Below are 18,110 nucleotides of genomic sequence, written 5' to 3'. Positions count from 1 at the left end.
TAAGTGTTCAGTCATTGCCCTGAGAATCCTACATCATATTTGGGGAGGAGGGGGGAGGGGTCAAAGGGATGGGGAGGAAAGAACAACCCCCTCCCACACACACACACACTCTCTCTGCTCTCTACTTTCACAAGGCCATTCTATTCTGTATATGTTCTTATACTGCGCTCATCACCAGAGTGGCTGAATAGCCGTGGGTCATTTGTTCTGTGGCCAGGAGCTGAGTTAAATGCCAGTGCTGTTTCACGTATCATGAGCTGGCAATAACTAATCTGGCAGTATTGCTCTGGGGGGCCAATGCACTTGTGGCCTCACTCTATCTCTCCCCCCCCCCTCCCCGCCCTATGGCTGAGCAGAGTTTTTAGATATGTATATAGGAGAGAGGCCAGAGCTCCATTCTCAGCCTGGGGAGACAGTTGCCACAGATGCTATCAAGGAAAGTGCATTGATGCTGAAAGTAGCATTGTTTTCTATTGAGCTCCCTTTCCCAGCCTCTGGCTGTGGATTTGAGCCCCATATTTACCAGGTCTTACATTGGTCCTGGGGTGTTTTATCCCCCACAGTCAGCCAGAGAGAGACAGGCTCTTTGGTGGAGGTTGTAAATTCTCTGAGATGTGCTACTGGTTCAATGATGTAGACTTTATAAGCTCATGATTAAAAGGAAGTTTCTGCACTAACTGACTGAACGTTATTTTTGTTCTGATGCCACTGTTCCAAAACCACCCAACGCTGACCCAGAATCTGGCTTAGTACCATGAAGCTGACCGAGTAGTTCCTACAGCAATAAGAGAAATGCAAGAAGACAGTCAGAATTGGATGTGTCTGTCTTCACTTCCCTCTTCGACTGCTGCCACGGGTCAGGTTTCGCTACTCCTGTTCGCAGGGGATGGGATTTCAGCAAGTAGTCTGCAGGTTTAGTGCTTTTCTCCACAGGCAGTCCGATTGATTCTGCCACCCCTTTGATTTCAATCTCTGTAGAGAAGCAGGATTAGTTGAACTCAGGCTGCTAGTACCAGCGTAATTGTGTGGGATTGTTTAAATCCAGGACGTCAAGTGGGAAATAAGCAGTGATCGCAAACGAGCTATTTAGAAACTATCCCCGAATTTTTGCAAAATGCCAGCCTCACTGATAAAGCCTTGTCATAACATACAGCTAAGGGTAGCATAAAATCCCTCCTTTACCTGTAAAGAGTTAAGAAGCTCAAATAACCTGGTTGGCACCTGACCAAAAGGACCAATGAGGGAAGAAGATACTTTCAAATCTGTGGGGGAAGGTTGTTGTTTTTCTCTCTTTGTTGTTCTCCCCGGTCAGCGAGGAGCCAGGGCAGGGAAAATACATCTTCTAAAGCTATACCTGAATTAAGCATCTAGGATTTCAAATTGTAAGTAATAGAAAGGAAATGCATTAGGTTATCTTTTATTTTAGCTTGTGAATTTTCCCTAGGCTAAGAGGGAGGTTTATTCCTGTTTTTTTTGTAACTTTAAAGTTTTGCCTAGAGGGGAATCCTCTGTGTTTTGAATCTGGTTGCCCTGTAAAATTACCTTCCATCCTGATTTTACAGAGGTGCTTCTTTTACTTTTTCTTTATAATAAAGTTCTGCTTTTAAGAACCGGATTGGTTTTTAGTGCCCTAAAAACCCAAGGGGTCGGTCTGTGCTCACCTTGTTAACCTATTTGGTTGGTATATTATTCTCAAGCCTCCCTGGGAAAGGGGGTGAAGGGGCTTGGGGGGATACTTTGGGGAACAGGAACTCCAAGTGGTTCTTTTCCTTGAATCTTTGTCTAATTCACTTGGGGGTGGCAGCGATACCGTTCCAAGGACAAGGAAGAATTTGTGCCTTGAGGAAGTTTTTAACCTAAGCTGGTAGAGATAAACATAGGGGGTCTTTCATGTGGGTCCCCACATCTGTACCCTGGAGTTCAGAGTGGGGAGGGAACCCTGACAAGGCTACAGGTTGAGAAATAGAGAAAACGATAAACGAGCAGAGTGAATTAAGGAGAATGACAGGTTTCAGGGTAGCAGCCGTGTTAGTCTGTATCCGTAAAAAGAACAGGAGTACTTGTGGCACCTTAGAGACTAACAAATTAAGGAGAATGGGTTTTGATGACGCAGCAGCTTTTCAAACGCATACAGCGTTCTCGTCAGAAACACCCCAAACAGCTCCAGTTCTCTAAGGAATAAGATGGCCGGACTGTCAGGCTAGACATTCAACAGGAATGCAACTACAGTAACAAATAGCCAAGGCTAGAATAGCCTCATTCTTGCTCAGACAAGTAGTCAATCTAATTTACCAAAGAAAACAGCTATAGAGTCAATGCAAGTGCTTACTCAAAGGCGTTGTCTGACTGCACTGTTTTCACATGAATAGAGATCCTATTACTCAGCCTGGCTGGTGCCTGAACTTGATGAGAGCTGGAAGTTAGGTGAGAGCTCCTGGTGCTTGTTCTTTGAGGAGGTGAGAGGCTTTCTAGACTAGATAAGGATCGGATAAGAGGGAGGCAATGAAGCGTGAAGTGGGAAAAATGTAATTATTTTCTTTCATTCAATGAGATTCTGTTACACCTGGACTTAGAAAACAGCCTTCCACCAGCTGCTGTGCTAATGTAAAAAAAAAAATCTATTTTGTACTGGATGGAATTATGGATATTTCTTCCCAGCGCTTGCCCGGCCATATCCCCGCTTGTTAATTTGTTTGATTATTAAGATACAAATGTGGATAATCAGAAAAATGTTTTACGTGCCTGGGGAGCGCAGTCGATTTCCAGCTGGCTTGCAAAGGAAGAAACAAAGCTCTGCTATCAGCAAGCGGTGGCAGCAGGATTGCCAACCAGGCAACCAAAACCTCAAGTGAGTGAGGAGCTGGGCTGGCCTGAGTGGCTCAGATAAACAATGAAATGGCCTGGCTCCGAACTAAAAAGAGAGGATCAACCAGCAGATGTGGGGCATAGTGAAGCTGAAATCTTTCTCAAAGGTGCCCGAGGGCTAAATAAACCAGCTTGTCTACACAACATGGCAGTGTCTTGAGCTTGGCGGTAGTGTTGTCCATGGAAGGATGGACTCAAGAGTGAACAACTGCTCCCTGTTTGTGGATGTGACTCAAAACAGTCTCTCAGCTCTTGTCTACATGGGAAAAGTTTTTGTTTGGAATAAATTTAGGGGTTTTTTGGCGGGGGAAGGGGGAGGAGAGAGAGAAAACTACCTTGAATCCTCACACTGAAAGTTCCTCTTTTGAACTATCTGGCATCTTACTCTGCGTTAATTAATCCCCGTTGGAAATGTTAATAGACTCCTTTAATCAACACATCCATGCTCCATCTCCTGGCAGAGGCTCAGTGCAACAGACTGTAACAAGGGGCACCTGTCATTTGGGAGCTGGCCAGCTGTTTGTACACATCTCCCATGGCACTGCTTCAAGTCAACAATCACAGTCTCCCAGAAGGAAAGGTGGGTAGTTGTGTGCATGTTAATAGCCAAACTAGACATTCCACCTGGCTGAAATGTCTCAAAACTAACGTTATAGGTGATATTTTACTCTCACTAGGGATAAGTACGTTGGCTGCGTGACTACCTTCCCCTCCTGCTTTGCTTGGTCTTCAATGCTCTGTTAAGTTCAGCACAGATGAAAGTAATGAGTGTCACGCTGAGCAGAGTCAAGCATACTTCAACCCGGGGAGCAAACCAACAAGAAAGTGTTTCAGCCAACTGTACAGCAACAGTCTGGCCTAGATAGAGAGGCAGTCTCTGACAGTCAGCTTGCAGGCCTTTTACGGGCTCATGTTGACGGTTTAAACAGCAGTGACTGATATTCTGCACTGGCTGAAGCTTCTGAGTGGACCTCAAGTGTAACCCCAAGTTGAACAGTTTTAGAGTCCAGCCTGGAGCTGGCAAAGGCATGGACCACCATGATGAGGTCACCAGCAGAAAGGAAAAGTCGCGATCTCTACGTCAGAATGCCTGTTAAGCCACTGCTGTCACCTGAGAATTGCAACGAACGGGGATGGATCCCATGGGATGCTGAGATTGCAGACTGAGTGCCCAGGCTCTCTTCTTTCAGCTGAGAAATTTTAGGTGCACCTCTGGAACCTACCAACTCCATGCCATAAATGCTCACAGCAGATCACTTGATTTCTCTATAGCCTTCTTTGCCTCTTCTAGAGACTCAAGTTAGTTGTGCTTAACAACACTCCAAGCTCCCTAGGCCCTGGTCTTGTGCCATAGCAGGATGGGCTTTTTTTATATTTCATCTCTAAACTGTCCGGGTAGTTGTAAGAGATGCTCCAGGTCAATGCAAAGCACAGTTAATTACATGATAGCGATGCATTCTTTATGATGCCTCCGAGAGTGATTCCTGCTGAGCGGTAAGTGTTTGAGGGAGTTTGCCTGAAGGGAGAACAGTTCAATTCCAGAGGCATATTTGGTGTAGCTGGGCTTGATCGTTAGGAGACTAAACTTTGCAAATTAGAGCTGAGCTCTGCAGGGGCAGCCCAGCCAGCCAGCTGGGGGAATCTTCTCAGCATAAAGGCAATGCTCCTGAAGTTAAAGGCCGGCTGAATGCCTCTACTCTGCCCACCCCATGTAGGGACATGCTGGAGATGGATTGGACTAGAATGCAATGTGGTCTGGCTATAGGGGATTCTGCTGCCTGCAGAATCCAGGAGGCACAAGGACATGCCCAAGCTCCCCCGTCTTCGCTGCCTGTCCTCTGAATTGGGGCCCCAACTTGCAATGAATTATTTACTTGCTGAACTGAATCCTGTGTGTGTGAATTCAAGGGCAGCAGTGTGGGGGCAAAGAAAACTAACCTGTTTTAAGACGGAGCTTGATGAATTTATAGAGGGGATGGTATGATGAGATTGACCACAATGGCTCATGGCCCATCCGCGACTGCCATTAGCAAATATCTCCAATGGCTGGAGTTGTGACCTTCGACGGGAGGGCTCCGAGTCACTACAGAGAATTCTTTCCCAGGTGTCTGGCTCTTGGGTCTTGCCCACATGCTCAGGGTCTAACTGATCGCCATATCTGGAGTCAGGAAGGAATTTTCTCCTAGGTCAGATTGGCAGAGTCCCTGGTGTTTTTTGCCTTCCTCTGCAGTGTGGGGCATGGGTCATTTGCTGGTTTGAACTAGATTAAATGGTGGATTCTCTGTAACTTGAAGTCTTTAAATCAAGCTTTGAGGATGTCAGTAACGCAGCCAGAGGTTATGGGCCTATGACAGGAGTTGGTGGGTGAAGTTCTGTGGCCTGCGTTGTGCAGGAGGCCAGACTAGATGATCATGATGGTCCCTTCTGGCCTTAAAGTCTATGAGTCTATGAATTTCCCCCAACCAATTTTACTCATTCAAAATGGCAAAGGTCATTCCCACTTCCCGGGGGGGCTGCAAGGCTGAATTCATTAATTCTTGTAAAGTGCTTTGCAGTTCCACGACCCCTCAGGATCTCAAAATAATGTCACTGTTCTTTCATCGTATCAATATTGTTGGAAATGAGGGCGTTGCTTGGAAGAGGAAAAGCCGGGAGGAGCATATCCAGGCACTGTTTAGAACTAATACTTTAACATTATTGGCTACTACGGTCGTTAGGTATTTAGCTAGTTAGAACTTGGAGTGAAAGATCGCTGCAGGGGCAGACATTAGAGGGTGCCGTATATGAAAGGGAACTAACTGTCCATTCTAAGATATTCATCTGTCTGTTGTAGTGTCCCATGTGTCAAGTACACAGCCTTCCTGGAGTAGCTGTTGGCCTGATGATTGCATATGTGAGAGCAAATATGACATAAGTAGGAGAGAGAGATTCCTGTCTTAATGGCTCTTCAAGCATCCTGGATGACCAGCTGCTGCCAAGCATTCCAAGTAGGTGGGGGGTTGGACTGAGTCTTGGGACCCTGTTCCTGCTTCCTCTGAAGTCAATGGCTCAGTTCCCATTGTGCTCAGCATGGCAGGCCCGAACACTCAATGTCCATATGGTGGGCATTTTCCAACCAACATAGCAGCCGTGTCCTGCCTACCATGGGTCAGAAGTTCTTGAATGAGTCAGTGTTAGGCAGGCAGACAGGTTACTGCGCACCTGGGCTGGGTCCCTTGTGTTTCCTGGGATCCTGGGATGCCAGAGGAGGATGGTGGAACCAGTTTTTCTGCTCTGGCAGTGGAACTGGGGAGGAGACAGTACAAAATGACAAGACAGGAACTGCAGAGCTACTGCTACCAGCTAGAAACTTGGGAGGCCGCTTGCCTTTTCCCCTGCCAGGTAAGGCCACTTTCTTCTCCTCCTTGGTGTCTTTCTGGGGATTTACAGCCTGGCTGTGTTACATGGGGACTCTGAGCAGTGGGGAAATGCGGGGAGTGATCTAGTGACAGGTCTCGCTCTGTTTGATGTCAGGTACTGAGACACAGACAGTTTTGCTTTGAATCCTGTTCTGCAGTACTCCCGGAGGGGGGAAATTGCAGTTCAGAAAGCAGTCCACCTGGACAAGGCTATAGCAGGGGTAGCTGTTATCATTTGTAAATTCTTCGTGCCCACAGGAAATAGCGAAATACAGATTAGCATATTTGCATAGGCTTTATGAATATGCAGCTTTGTTTTATTTGGTCTATAGGGCATTCTGGTTTGACCTTTTACTTTGGTTCATTCAGCCTCAAGGGAAAACTGCAGTTTGCCAATTACATGCTTATTGTCGCTGTCTGCTCACCCACTGTATAACCCAATATTTTGGCGAGGTGACTGCAGTCTTTTAAAAAATGATTTTGCAGAAAGTGGGGTGAGCACGAGAATGAGCTCAGGCTAGAACCGGCCAAACCGGACCTGGCTTTGGAAATGGGTTAGAATGTCTATAGCTTTCATCTCCGCCTCCACCCACACAGTCAAATGCACGGCAATCAAGCATGAAAGCAAACTGGCCTGGAGAAGTGCGTGACACTGAGATCGGATCATGTTCACCAGGGTGAAGGGGGTATGCCCCGCTCCTGGAGATCTAGCAGGACTGACCTTTCCCAAGCGAGTGGAGACTTGTGAGGTGCGATATGGGTGACTCCCAGGTGTACATGCTCAGTGCGGCAACTTTGGGCCTTTCCTGTTTGATCACCAAAAGCGGTTTCCATTCTCTGCGGATACAATATGTGGCTGTACGGGAGGTGTGAGAAAGAGAGGACTCCGTGACTAGCTCAGTCTGATCGCTGCACCCACTTCCCAGGTGACCGATATGACAGTAACTCACTCTGAGTGATGCTGTCATGCTGTACCCCTTGGGGACCTCCAAACAACTAGTCTCACCCTTCACACTCAGAGACTCATTGATTTTAAGGCCAGAGGGGACTGTTGTCTGACATCCTGCATAACACAGACTAGAGAACCTCCCCCGAGTGCTAATTCCTGCATTAAGTCCATGCCTTCTGGCTGGACTGGAGCAGATCTTTTCAAAGGCCATCCAGACGTGATTTAAAGACTTTCAGTGATGGAGAATCGGCCACAGCCCTAGGTGAGTTGTTCCACTAGTTAATTTACCCTCATTGTTGAAACAGGAATGGTCTCATTAAGGCTGTATGCAGAGGGTTTCCATTAGCCCAGGAAAATAACCGTTCTGGAAGGTGTTAAAACATTCAGGGCTCATCCTTAACCTGCAGGTTAAAGGAAAGCAGAAAGGTGAGTGTTGGGGACCCAGAAACAGTCGTTTTAATGCTGCAAAACTCAGATCAATCCTGAAAATCACACAGTACTGTAACTTCTCTCTCTAACCCTATCCTGGTCTGGGGATGTCTCTTTTCTAGGTGTTCTGAATCGACGTGCGAGAGCCAGGTAGCTGCTGCAGAATGTCTTCCATCTTAAAGAGTGAGTGCCTTTGCATCCGGGCAGGGAAACCACCGCAGAATTGAGTCATGAGCACGATGTGGGATAAAGGGGTGTTGTGGAAGCGAACTCTCTCTCTCCAGCCTACCTGCTTCAGGCCCAGAGTCCCATCAGTCCTCACACACACACAGTGCTAGTCATTCGTCACATTGCTAACTGCACGTAACCCTATGCTGTAGTCACCGAAGGGAGCAGCTAGGTGGCTATCTGAAATCTCATTTGGGAAGACCCACTGCCAGTTCCTCTTTTCATCCCCCCCCAAGCTCTTCCCTTGTCCTTCTCCCGGAAATATCCCACACTCCTCCCTGTTGCCCAGGCTTGGAACATTTCACATACATCTCTACTCTCATGTTGGTCTTCCCAACCCTCTTGCCACAGAGGGCGAGCGGAACCGTCTTGCTCCTCTGAGGGCTTGCGTACTGCAGAGGGGATCGTGTTCTGGTGCAAATGGAGGTGTTGCGGAAGGAAGCTCACGTGCTAGGCACTGGCCTCTGCGGTGAATGGCTACAAGACTCAGTTCTCTGCCTGCCCTCTCCCTCCTTTGTGAATACGCTAGAAGGGTGTGCACAGAGAAGGGGCATGTGTGAGGTTGTTGGGATGGTGGCGGGCAGGGCTTACTTGCAGTTTGTCTTATGGTCCTAAAAGATCATGCTTCCCGGTTTCAGACAGCTATCGCAGGGGTCAGGAAGGGATTTCTTTTAACCCCTTAGTGTATTCTGGAAGAGGGTTTTTTTTTTTTTTTTTTTTTTAATCTTCTTCTTCTGAAGCAGCAGGGCCGGGCATGGCTGGAGATGGGACATTGGTGGGGTGGGCCAAGGTTCTAAGGTGGTCCCAGGCATTCTGTCTCTCAGGAGCTTGGCTGGCTGGTTCTTGCTCACATGCCCAGGGTCTAACTGATCGCCATGTGTGGGGTCAGGAAGGAATTTCCCCCCAGGTCAGATTGTCAGTGACCTTGGAGGGTTTTCACCTTCCTCTCCAGCATGCGGGTGCGGGTCACTTGCCAGGGTTATCTGGGTTTATCTCACTTAATCATTTCCTTGCCATTGCAGGGGCCTTGAGCACAGGTGGGCCTCAGACCCTCCTGTTCTCTGCCTGTGGCATGCCATAGCCTCATCTCCTGCTCGCTGCCATTCTATGGCCTCATTCTGGTTGTTGGGTTTAGTGGGAGGGTGCTGGGTCATGTTGGTGGCCTGTGCTGTACTGATCAACTCAATGATGTTCTTAAACACAATCCCGCCTCATGATAATGAGGCCCATGTCCCCTCTTGGCCTTTACTGGGCTGGAGTCACGTGGAAGCCAGGCACCCTGCTGTCAGTGGTGCAGGATTGGGGGTCCCTAGCGCGCCACATCCTTTCATCCCTTTCTACCTCGTGCTTCGATGTGTAACACTTGGCACGCAGGCTGAACTCCCTCTAGAGCCGGTGGGGAGTGCCAACTTAACTGTCCACTCATTCTCCTCCTCAGTGTTCGGAAGAGAAGACAAGAAGGATCAGGGCAAAGAGAAGGAGAAAGACAAGAAGGAAGAGAAGGAGAAAGACAAGAAAGACGGAGACAAGAAAGACAAGAAAAAGAAGAAGAAAGAAAAAAAGGTGAGGAACTAGTGGAGAATTCCCACGTTCCGTGTGTTGTCTGGGCATTTTGGATTCCCCATCGCTGCGGCGTGACTAAAGCTGCCATTTCAGTACCTCAGAGCCATTAAGGAATAACAAATTCCAACCTCTTTGACTCAATTTCGGAAAGTTTTCCTCCCCCAGCGTCCCCTCCCGTGCAAGCTGCGCGTGCCATTGTGGGTTGGGTTCGTGCGTGACGAAGGTTCCGCCAGCCCTGCGCTCAGGCTGCTTGCACGTCCCTGGTGCTCATTGGGCAATCGGATGCGGTGCTAGTCCCGGGTGCAATTCTATGAGCAGACTTTGGGCCTTAGGTGCTCTGAATCTCTGTGCGCGTTTGATTTCCCACCTCCTAGGATGGTGGCACTGTGTGTGTTACAGCTAGTACTGAGCATGAAAACCATTTCTCGGGGAGGGGAGAGTCAGGCAGGCTGTCTGATCATTGCCCCATCTCCTCCCTCACCGGGAACAGAGGAAGTGAGAGTTAACATTGTCCTATGCTGTAAAAGCAACAAAACAAAATGCAAGTGATCTCTCTTCCTCCACCCAATCTGCCAGCAGGAGATGAGCCGGGATGCCTCCGGATAGACATTGACCCTGGCTGGGAAGCTTTGTTCCCAGTGCAGTGGTGCTATCACCATTGTAGTCATGAACCCTTTCTTCTGTGCCCCTTAGGGAGAGGGAGATGAAGATGACAGCAGCAGCAGCAGCAGTTCCGACAGTGATTCTGAAGAGGTAACCGGGAACTGATCAATGCCTAGCAGATCTACTGGGCGGGGTGGTTTTTTCCTTTGCTTTAGATTAGAACATCCTTGTCCAGCCTGGGTCTGGTCACTGCTGTGGCAGTGTAAATTCTTTCCTTTCCTCCTCACTCCTTCTGAGAGATCAGCCTCTGCTGGCCCCTGCCAGTCTGGGGAAGGAGTAACAAAATCACATGGGTGCACCGCAAGGAAGCCCTGCTGCTACCATGTTAGTGCTACAGCCGGAGTTTGCAGGTGGTTCTGGGGACTTTTCTTCTTCCCTTTCCTGGAGGTGGGGTGTGTATGGGGTGGCCACTAAAGGGCATGAGAAGAGTTCAGAGTGGGGTGACTTTGAAAATACCCCCATGGGTAAGTCGGATCTGCTACAGGAGCTGCTGAGAATTAGCTCCAAGCGCAAACCCCATTCTGCGTCTGGTACCCAGTGTGAATGCTCACAACACATCCGCAATCTTGGAATCTTGTGAGCCGCTGGAAAAGAGGCTCCGCCCCTGAGGTTTTCTGACTGGCTGCCAGATCGGAGATCCACTTCCCCCACAATGCACCAGACACTCTTGGGAATTGTGTCATGTTTTTGCTCTTAGAAGCCCTGGGGAACGGCATCCCCTGTTATAAAGGATGCCTGAAGGACAGCTAGCCGTGCCATGTAAACAGCTATCCACTGTCTCAGAAGCCCATCCAACCTCCCAGGAAACCTTGTGGTCTGGGTAACGTAGCCATCAAAAGATGATGTGCCACAATCATTCTTCCCATCATAACTCCAGCGGGCTCACATCTGCCATTGGACTCATCCATGCCACTCCCATCGAAGTTGTGTGTCTGTATCAGGGTAAAATTTGACTAGTGGGTGATGCAAGCCCATTGGTTCTAGCCGAGGATGACTGTAGTTCGGTGTTTATCCATGCAGATCCCGTGAGAGTGAGCAAGAGAGAGGGACGAGGAAATACACATCAGCTGCCTAGGCTCTCACACGCCCTCTTGTTTCTCTTTAACTTATCCCCTAGGGTCATCATGGCGACAAGAAGGAAAAAGAGAAGGATAAAGAATAACTTCTGAGGAGCCAATGGAGGCCACATTTGTGTTTCCTGCCTTCGCCCAGGTGCTGGGTAGTGTGAAGGAGAAGGGGATCAATTGGGAAAAACTGCACTTGGTGCTGAGGATGTTTCATCCAAATAAAGTTGTTTTAGTACTAAAGACAGACTCTGTTTATTGACCACAGTCAAGCTTCCCCCTCCCCACCACCATCTGCACGGAGCTGTCACTTCCCTCCTTTTACTAATAATTAGCTTGTAACATTTTCAAAGCTCTGTACTAATAGTGGAGCAAATTTAATGCGGGCCATTGGAATGGGCACTGGACTGGGAGCCGGGTGATCTGTGTTCTGGCTCTGACTTACTGTGTGACCTTGGTCATGTCACCTCACATCCCTATGCCTCTGGTTCCCCTCCCACTCTTTGTCTGCTTGTTAGCTCTTCAGGGCTGGGATTGTCTATTGCTATGTGCACGTACAGCACCTAGCACAATGTGGCCCTGATCTCAGCCAGGGCCTCTACCATAATACAAATAATAATGGCGTAAGCTCCATCAGAGCCAAGAGAGGTATCACCAATTACACCAAGACTGAATTTAGCCCATGGATTTCTGCAGTGCAGACCTTCCCTGGGTTCCTATGCAGATGGCGTGACTGTGCACTGTCCCTGAAAGGTTATGGGACGGGTGAATATTGTTATCCCCAATTTATATAGCTGGGTGCTCGCCAGAGACCATGGAAGGATCCAGGGATTCACCCGCCACCTGCCGCTCAGTGCTGTGCTTAGACCACGGGATTAGGCTGCCTTTGATTTTTGCATGTGTTCTCTTTCCCCCTGTTCAGTTACTGGTTCCTCCTCCTTCCGGCACTCACACGGCTCGTAAGGAAACAGCCAGCAGGTGCAGCTCTCTGGAAATCCAGACATCATGGTCTGTGATGGATCTGTCAGTCAGAGACGCCCAAGCACAAGCCAGATATTTCAAAAGGGCTCAGAACATTCAAGGCTACCAGGCTGTTAAAACCAAATCTGCTTTGAAATTGGCTCTTTTCTGTTAAAGTGAAAAATGGGTCAATTGTGAATATTTTGCTCTTTGAAAACTTAACTATGGGCTCAGCACCGAGGTGATTATCCAGATTATAGGGCAGTCTTCAGCCCAAGGTGACACACACAGCTGACAGCTAACCCGCCCCGCTCCTGACAGCATTTGATTTATTTATGGCAATCCAGCCATCGTCATATAACCACCACCCAAGGTGAGGGAGCTGCCATTAAAAATGAGGCATCACCTCCATCTACTGGTGAAGTGGGTTTCTTGCAGCTAATCTAAATGTTCCATAACCATTACCCCAGGGCTGTTCCCTGGCAAGCCACATGGTTGCTCCGTCTCTCTGAGAGACCATAAAAAAACATGAAAGAGGCCGAGCAGGCTGCCGGCACTTGTTGAGTTTTTTCTCTGTGCTCTAATTGGTTACATTTTGATAGTGCATCTCCATGAAGTTAGTACATTATATATGTATGAAGTTAGTACATTATATAAATACTGTCTAATTAATATGCGGTATGATCTTACCTAACACACCACAGACCGTTTCAAAGGGGGAGCCCTGCCACAGATCTCTGCTGGCTTTGCAATTTGGCAGCTGGCACGTATAAAGACCACCAGCGGCAGGAGCAAGTTTGTTCAGCCTGAGCTAGGCCTTGCCCCCTCCAACCCGTCTATATTAAGGCCCTGATACTACAAAGTCTTATGCACCTGCTTAACTGACACTGCACTGACTACAGGCTTGTCTACCTGGGGAAACTGACCGGAAAGCTATTGTGGAATAAACTGTTCCACAAGAGTTATTGCGGAATAAAAGTCCACATGGAGAGCTAACCCCGAATAGCCACTGCACTTTGACTTCACAACCGACCTTCCTTCCTTGTGTCAATAAGCCCTTACTTTAGGGCTGGCCACAGCCCCTTATAGGTGATGGGCACCCAGGAGCAGCTGGGGTGTCAAATGTGCCAGAGCCCCTCCTTCCCCCTCTTCCATTCCCAGTACAGCCCTATGCTGAGGGGATTCAGTGTAGCACCATTGTGCCATTGCTGTGCCGGGGGGGGAAGGGGGATATTCTCCATGAGGAGCCTTTCTAGTGTTGTAACGAGGCCTTAGAGTAAGAGAACGAGGCCTAGGTTTTAATACTGATTGCAGTTTTTAGACTGTAAAGTCTTAGGAGAAACGATCATATTTTTGTCATGCATTTGTACAGCTGCTAGCACCATGGGGTCCTGATTCATTTTCGGTGTCCATAGGCACGACTGCAATGCAAATAAATCATACGAATCATCATGAATTGAAGAAACACCATCTTTACAAAACAAAGCAAGCGCTCTCCAAATGTGGACTATCCGTTTGCTTGTTTTACGATGAAAAGTATATTTTACATTTACTTTGCTCAGCAAAGGGGGAAAGAAGAATGTGTTGCTAAAGTGGATTTCAGACAAACAAGTGTTTAAAAGCCAGGATCACTGGGGTTTTATTTAAACTAAAGAACACAGCTTCAAATATTGTCTCCATGTAACTTATACAGCAGGATCTGAAATAGTCACCACAAACAGCAGGAAATAAGTTAAAAAATACTGCACTAATTATAGACTTTGGTGAAAAAAAAAAATCTTATAGAATGGGGATGGCGGGGGGGAGGAGCTGAATTGCTTTCTCGATGCACTGCAAGTAGTTGTGGTGTACTAAGCAAACACCAAGTCTAAACGTTGTGCTTTAGTTACATTTAGGTTTGGATGGAGTCGATTTCTAATTGGTAAACGTCAATTTCACCATACACACACAAATGGATGGAAAAATATTTCCACTGCTAAGAATCAAAACAAACGGAGAGGCAAAATAAGTGAAATGCTGCTTGAGAATGCAGCGTTCGATTGAAGGATACTTACTGTGTATATTTTGACATGTGACGCTGACAATTTGTGGTTTACTGGTTATAAAGCTTTAACTTTCTGACCTGCAGCAGCTACTGTCATTAAATGATTATTGTCTGCCCCCACCCTTGTCTGATCCTTCCATAATTCTGCACAATTATGAACATGTAAAGCGATAAAACGGATGTTAGGTGTCAATAGTATTACGAAAACGACCGCCTTCTCCCAAGCCTAGGTCTGTTTTTTCAGATTAACACGGAGCCCTCAATAGAAAAGACCGTTACGCAACATTCTCTGCTTCCACTTTAGCTTTCGCTTCTAAAGTGCAGGACGCGTGGCAGAGGTCTGGCCTAAAGCCAAATATTGGCTACATCAGAGTATTTTTATGCTCAGCTGAGGCCTTATTCAAGGTCAGTGGGCTTCTGCGGGGATACTTTCTGGCGTCAGTGTGCCTTTGCTTCATGCAACCATGAGGATGCCCCATTGGTGATGGATTCTCCAACATCACAGACCCTGTGTTCCAGAGAGTGCAGGGGCTGCTCCTCTGATAAGTCGCTCTGGGGACAACTGGGTGGGGAGTGGGCAGCAGATTGTGCCACAGCTCTGCACCCCATCTCCCAGCCAGCAGTGGGCAGATTATTCTCCCTTGCCCCGCGGTGCAACATGGATAAGGATTTAGGAGGCAGAGTCCCCCCTTTCCCCCTGCCCTTGGGGCTGTGCAGCTTCTCCCCCTGCCCTTAATTCCATCGGTGCCTCAATTCTGCCCAAATCCACTGCTACCTGTGTACAAACATCACTGTTGTGGGGAAAGCAGGACCGGGTGCTTAATTTGTTTTGCTTTGACAACCCCAGCACATTTCAAAGGCCGCTTGTGCTCGGCACGCTACATCATTTCTACGACTAACGGCTTTTGCTCTGGCAAGCAGTGTAAGGTTTCTTGGACCGAGGCACTGTCGTGTGAAAGAGGACTTTCTCCAGGAGCCATTGCTATACACAAAAAGAAGAACAGGAGTACTTGTGGCACCTTAGAGACTAACAAATTTATTAGAGCATAAGCTTTCGTGGACTACAGCCCACTTCTTCGGCTGCTACTCTGAAACCTGTCAATTGCTATACACGTTCATCTTCCTCAGGAGCTGAACCTGTCCCAAATCCCCAGCATCCCGATGGCCTTGGCTAGATCATGGCAAGTGCAGAATACCATCCACACTGTATTACCAGACATTATTTTCACCTTAGAGCCTCCGTTAGAGACCAGGGCCCCATTGTGGCAGGTGCTGTACTGTACAGACACAGCATGTGCAGCCCAGATTATCATTGCACAAGGAAGGAGCAAAATCATTCAGTCGCTTTGCTTTCATTCAGAAAAATTCTCTCCAGGCAATGACAGATTCCCTCTCCCCCCGTATTCCAAGAATTATTGTGGAAGTAGCCAGCTCCATTATTTCCACGCCCCTGGATTACTGGGCATGACTCATGCATTTGGTTCAAATCAGAATGATTTCATCAGTGATTTGCAAACAAGAGGGATATTTAAAATTAATTGACGTCCCAGCTCACCCATGCGAGTAAACCCGTGCTGAAATCCAGCTGAAGCCAATGGGATTTAAACACTTGCTTAGAGTTAACGATGCGCATTAGAGTTTTGCTGGATAAAGAGACTTAACTGAATTGGGGCCTGAACATGCAAAAACCATGCAAAACATTTTGCTCTTGCAAAACCTCACTTGCCTCAATGATTTTGTGAACGGTACCGAGTCTTGCATGTAGTTTTGTACTATCAGACTGCGGCGCGTGGATAAAACCCACCCACCCCACAACCATTTGGTAAACTCAGCTAATGCCCTGTAGATCTCTGATCAAGACAGGTTAGCCTTTTATTGAGGCCTTCATTTAACACCCATCTCTTATATAGTGCTTGCAAAGAAAGTCAGTAACATTAGCCCCTTTTTACAGATGGGGAAACTGAGGCAGAGAGAGGAACGTGGCTCCCACAGCAGACCAGGGAATTGAACCCATGATGCCTGAGTCCCAATCCAGTGCTCCATCCTTTAAGCAACACTGCCTCATTCATCAATGCACTTAATCAGGTGTCGAAGTGCCTGAGTGGTCCCCCTGGGATGCCTCAAAGTGCTCTGCTGACTCCGGGCCTTACAGAGAAGGAACTTTATGAAAAAGAATGACTAGAGCAACCAAAAAGCCACGTTATATAAGTCTCCTGGGTGGGGAGTTGGAAGGAGAACAACAAGAGAAACCGGCAGAGCCATAGTTACTTAAGTCCCATCTTGTTTACATAAGTTTACTCATGTTTATATAACACTAGTGTTATTGCACTAGGCTCTCTTTCGGAGTGAGACGTGGGAATGGGCCTGTCACCGGGCTGGGCCTCTCTCCAGCCTCAATGCATGTGCTGCCACACCCAGACCCAGCCAAGGAGGTTTCCCTCCTTAACCAAGGCTATCACACAAACAGAAAACAGTCTGAACTCTGTCCTCGGCCTTTCCCAGTCCCAGGGGTCTCTGGCACGCCAGCTCCTGGCAGCTTTCCAGAGCCCTGGCTCCAGGGACTCACCACAGGAGCTAGCTCCATCCCAGCAAGGCTTTCCCTCCCCAGGGCCCAGCCTGTCTCAGTCCTTCCCCCTCCAGCTGTCCACCAGCAGCCATTTATAGACCCAGGGACAGCCCTGCCCTCTTTAATTAGCATGATTGGGCTGACCTGGCTTGGTCCTGGGGCATTGGGCTCAGTCTGTCCATGGGCAGCAGCTACCTGTGGATGGTGGATCAAGGAGGATGGTGGGGGGATCTCCTGGGACATGGATAATTTAGGATGAGCAGCTAAACTTTGGCATGTTTATCTGAGCCACATTTCAACCCCGCAAGGGTTTCCCACGTTGCCATCTTCCCAGTGCGCTTCAGGAGAATTTGCTGGGTGGTCTGACTGATTGGTGTTTACGAGGAGACTGAGGACGCTTGTTTAGAGTGTCCTCCGCTCCATAGCCTGGCAATGCCAGCGCTGGGGGTGGGATACGTTTTACAGCCCTTGCAATTCTAGAAGCAGGAGTGGGATTATTTCAAGGGGGAAAGGAGAGGTCAGCCTGGGAGTCCTGATCTTGGAAGGTGTGAAATACATCGCATTAACTCAACAGCAAAAGCACCTGGCCTGGCTCCCTGCTCCAGATTTTATGCAGCTGAACAACCGCTGAGGTTGGCTCCCTCTTTCTATCCACAGACCATCTTTGCTTGGGTGGGAGAGAGCAAGGTCATTTTGCTTTAGTGTTCCCATGACTAACACACCTCAACGGCACCACTGAAACCTGCTTTCTTCTGGGAAGCAGCTGCCGTCAGTTGCCTGATTGAACTCCCGGTCACTCCTCGCCAGCATGCTGGTGGCTCTCCGCTTCCAGTGACCAGCCAGCGCAAGGCTCCATTCAGAGATGCTTTGGCCATCCACTGGAAACACCGAGAAGGGAGGTCTGTCTAAGTCTGCTCCTACATCACAGGTGCGTGAACGTTCCAGCTCCTTTTCTGGTGTCCCTCTCTGCTTGTTGGAACCCAGGACTAGGCACCCAGGTGAATGGCTGTGTGGGGTGCAAGGGAGGGCCTGCCTCACGGTATTCAAATGTGGGGTATTTGAAGATTTGGTCTCCCAGCTCAAGGTTCATCCTTTCTAGCTTCACTGATGGCAGCTGATCCTCCTCTACTGCAAGGGTATCACAGAGCCTCAAAGCAAGCCCCCCAGGTGGCTAAATACTTCCAGTGCCATCAGAACTGTTACAGTCGCCTTGTAGCAGCACATGACAAAGATCAGCCAATGAGTGAGGTCTGCCAACAAAAAGGTACATTGCAGTTCGGGAAAAAGACATGTCCATTTTTTCTGCTCTCTCTAAAGCAGTGGTTTTCAACCTTTTTTACTTTGCAAAAAATTTGACTGGAGGTGCGGACCCCTTTGGAAA

General features: G+C 48.2%; 1 protein-coding gene across 4 annotated transcripts; it reads left to right on the top strand.

The window, feature by feature from the left end:
• The first annotated feature begins 959 nt into the window (after positions 1-959).
• On the top strand, positions 960-11,402 carry LOC112059818 (protein FAM133-like). 4 transcript variants are annotated; one of them, XM_042850986.2, is made up of 6 exons: positions 960-1,382; positions 2,370-2,456; positions 7,764-7,824; positions 9,308-9,432; positions 10,126-10,185; positions 11,213-11,402. In XM_042850986.2, the coding sequence occupies exons 3-6, from the start codon at positions 7,806-7,808 to the stop codon at positions 11,255-11,257; spliced, it is 249 nt and encodes an 82-aa protein (XP_042706920.2). In that variant the 5' UTR covers positions 960-1,382; positions 2,370-2,456; positions 7,764-7,805; the 3' UTR covers positions 11,258-11,402. The 4 variants fall into 4 exon arrangements, with proteins under 4 accessions (XP_042706920.2, XP_042706919.2, XP_042706917.2 ...); XM_042850985.2 differs by lacking the exon at positions 2,370-2,456 and adding an exon at positions 3,327-3,445 and having other exon boundaries at positions 964-1,382; XM_042850983.2 differs by lacking the exon at positions 2,370-2,456 and having other exon boundaries at positions 975-1,382.
• The last annotated feature ends 6,708 nt before the right edge of the window (positions 11,403-18,110 follow it).

Source organism: Chrysemys picta, chromosome 8, assembly GCF_011386835.1.
Source record: "Chrysemys picta bellii isolate R12L10 chromosome 8, ASM1138683v2, whole genome shotgun sequence".
Classification (NCBI taxonomy): Eukaryota; Metazoa; Chordata; order Testudines; family Emydidae; genus Chrysemys; species Chrysemys picta.
Note: the sequence above shows the minus strand (reverse complement) of the source record. Positions and strands in the feature narration are given on the sequence as shown.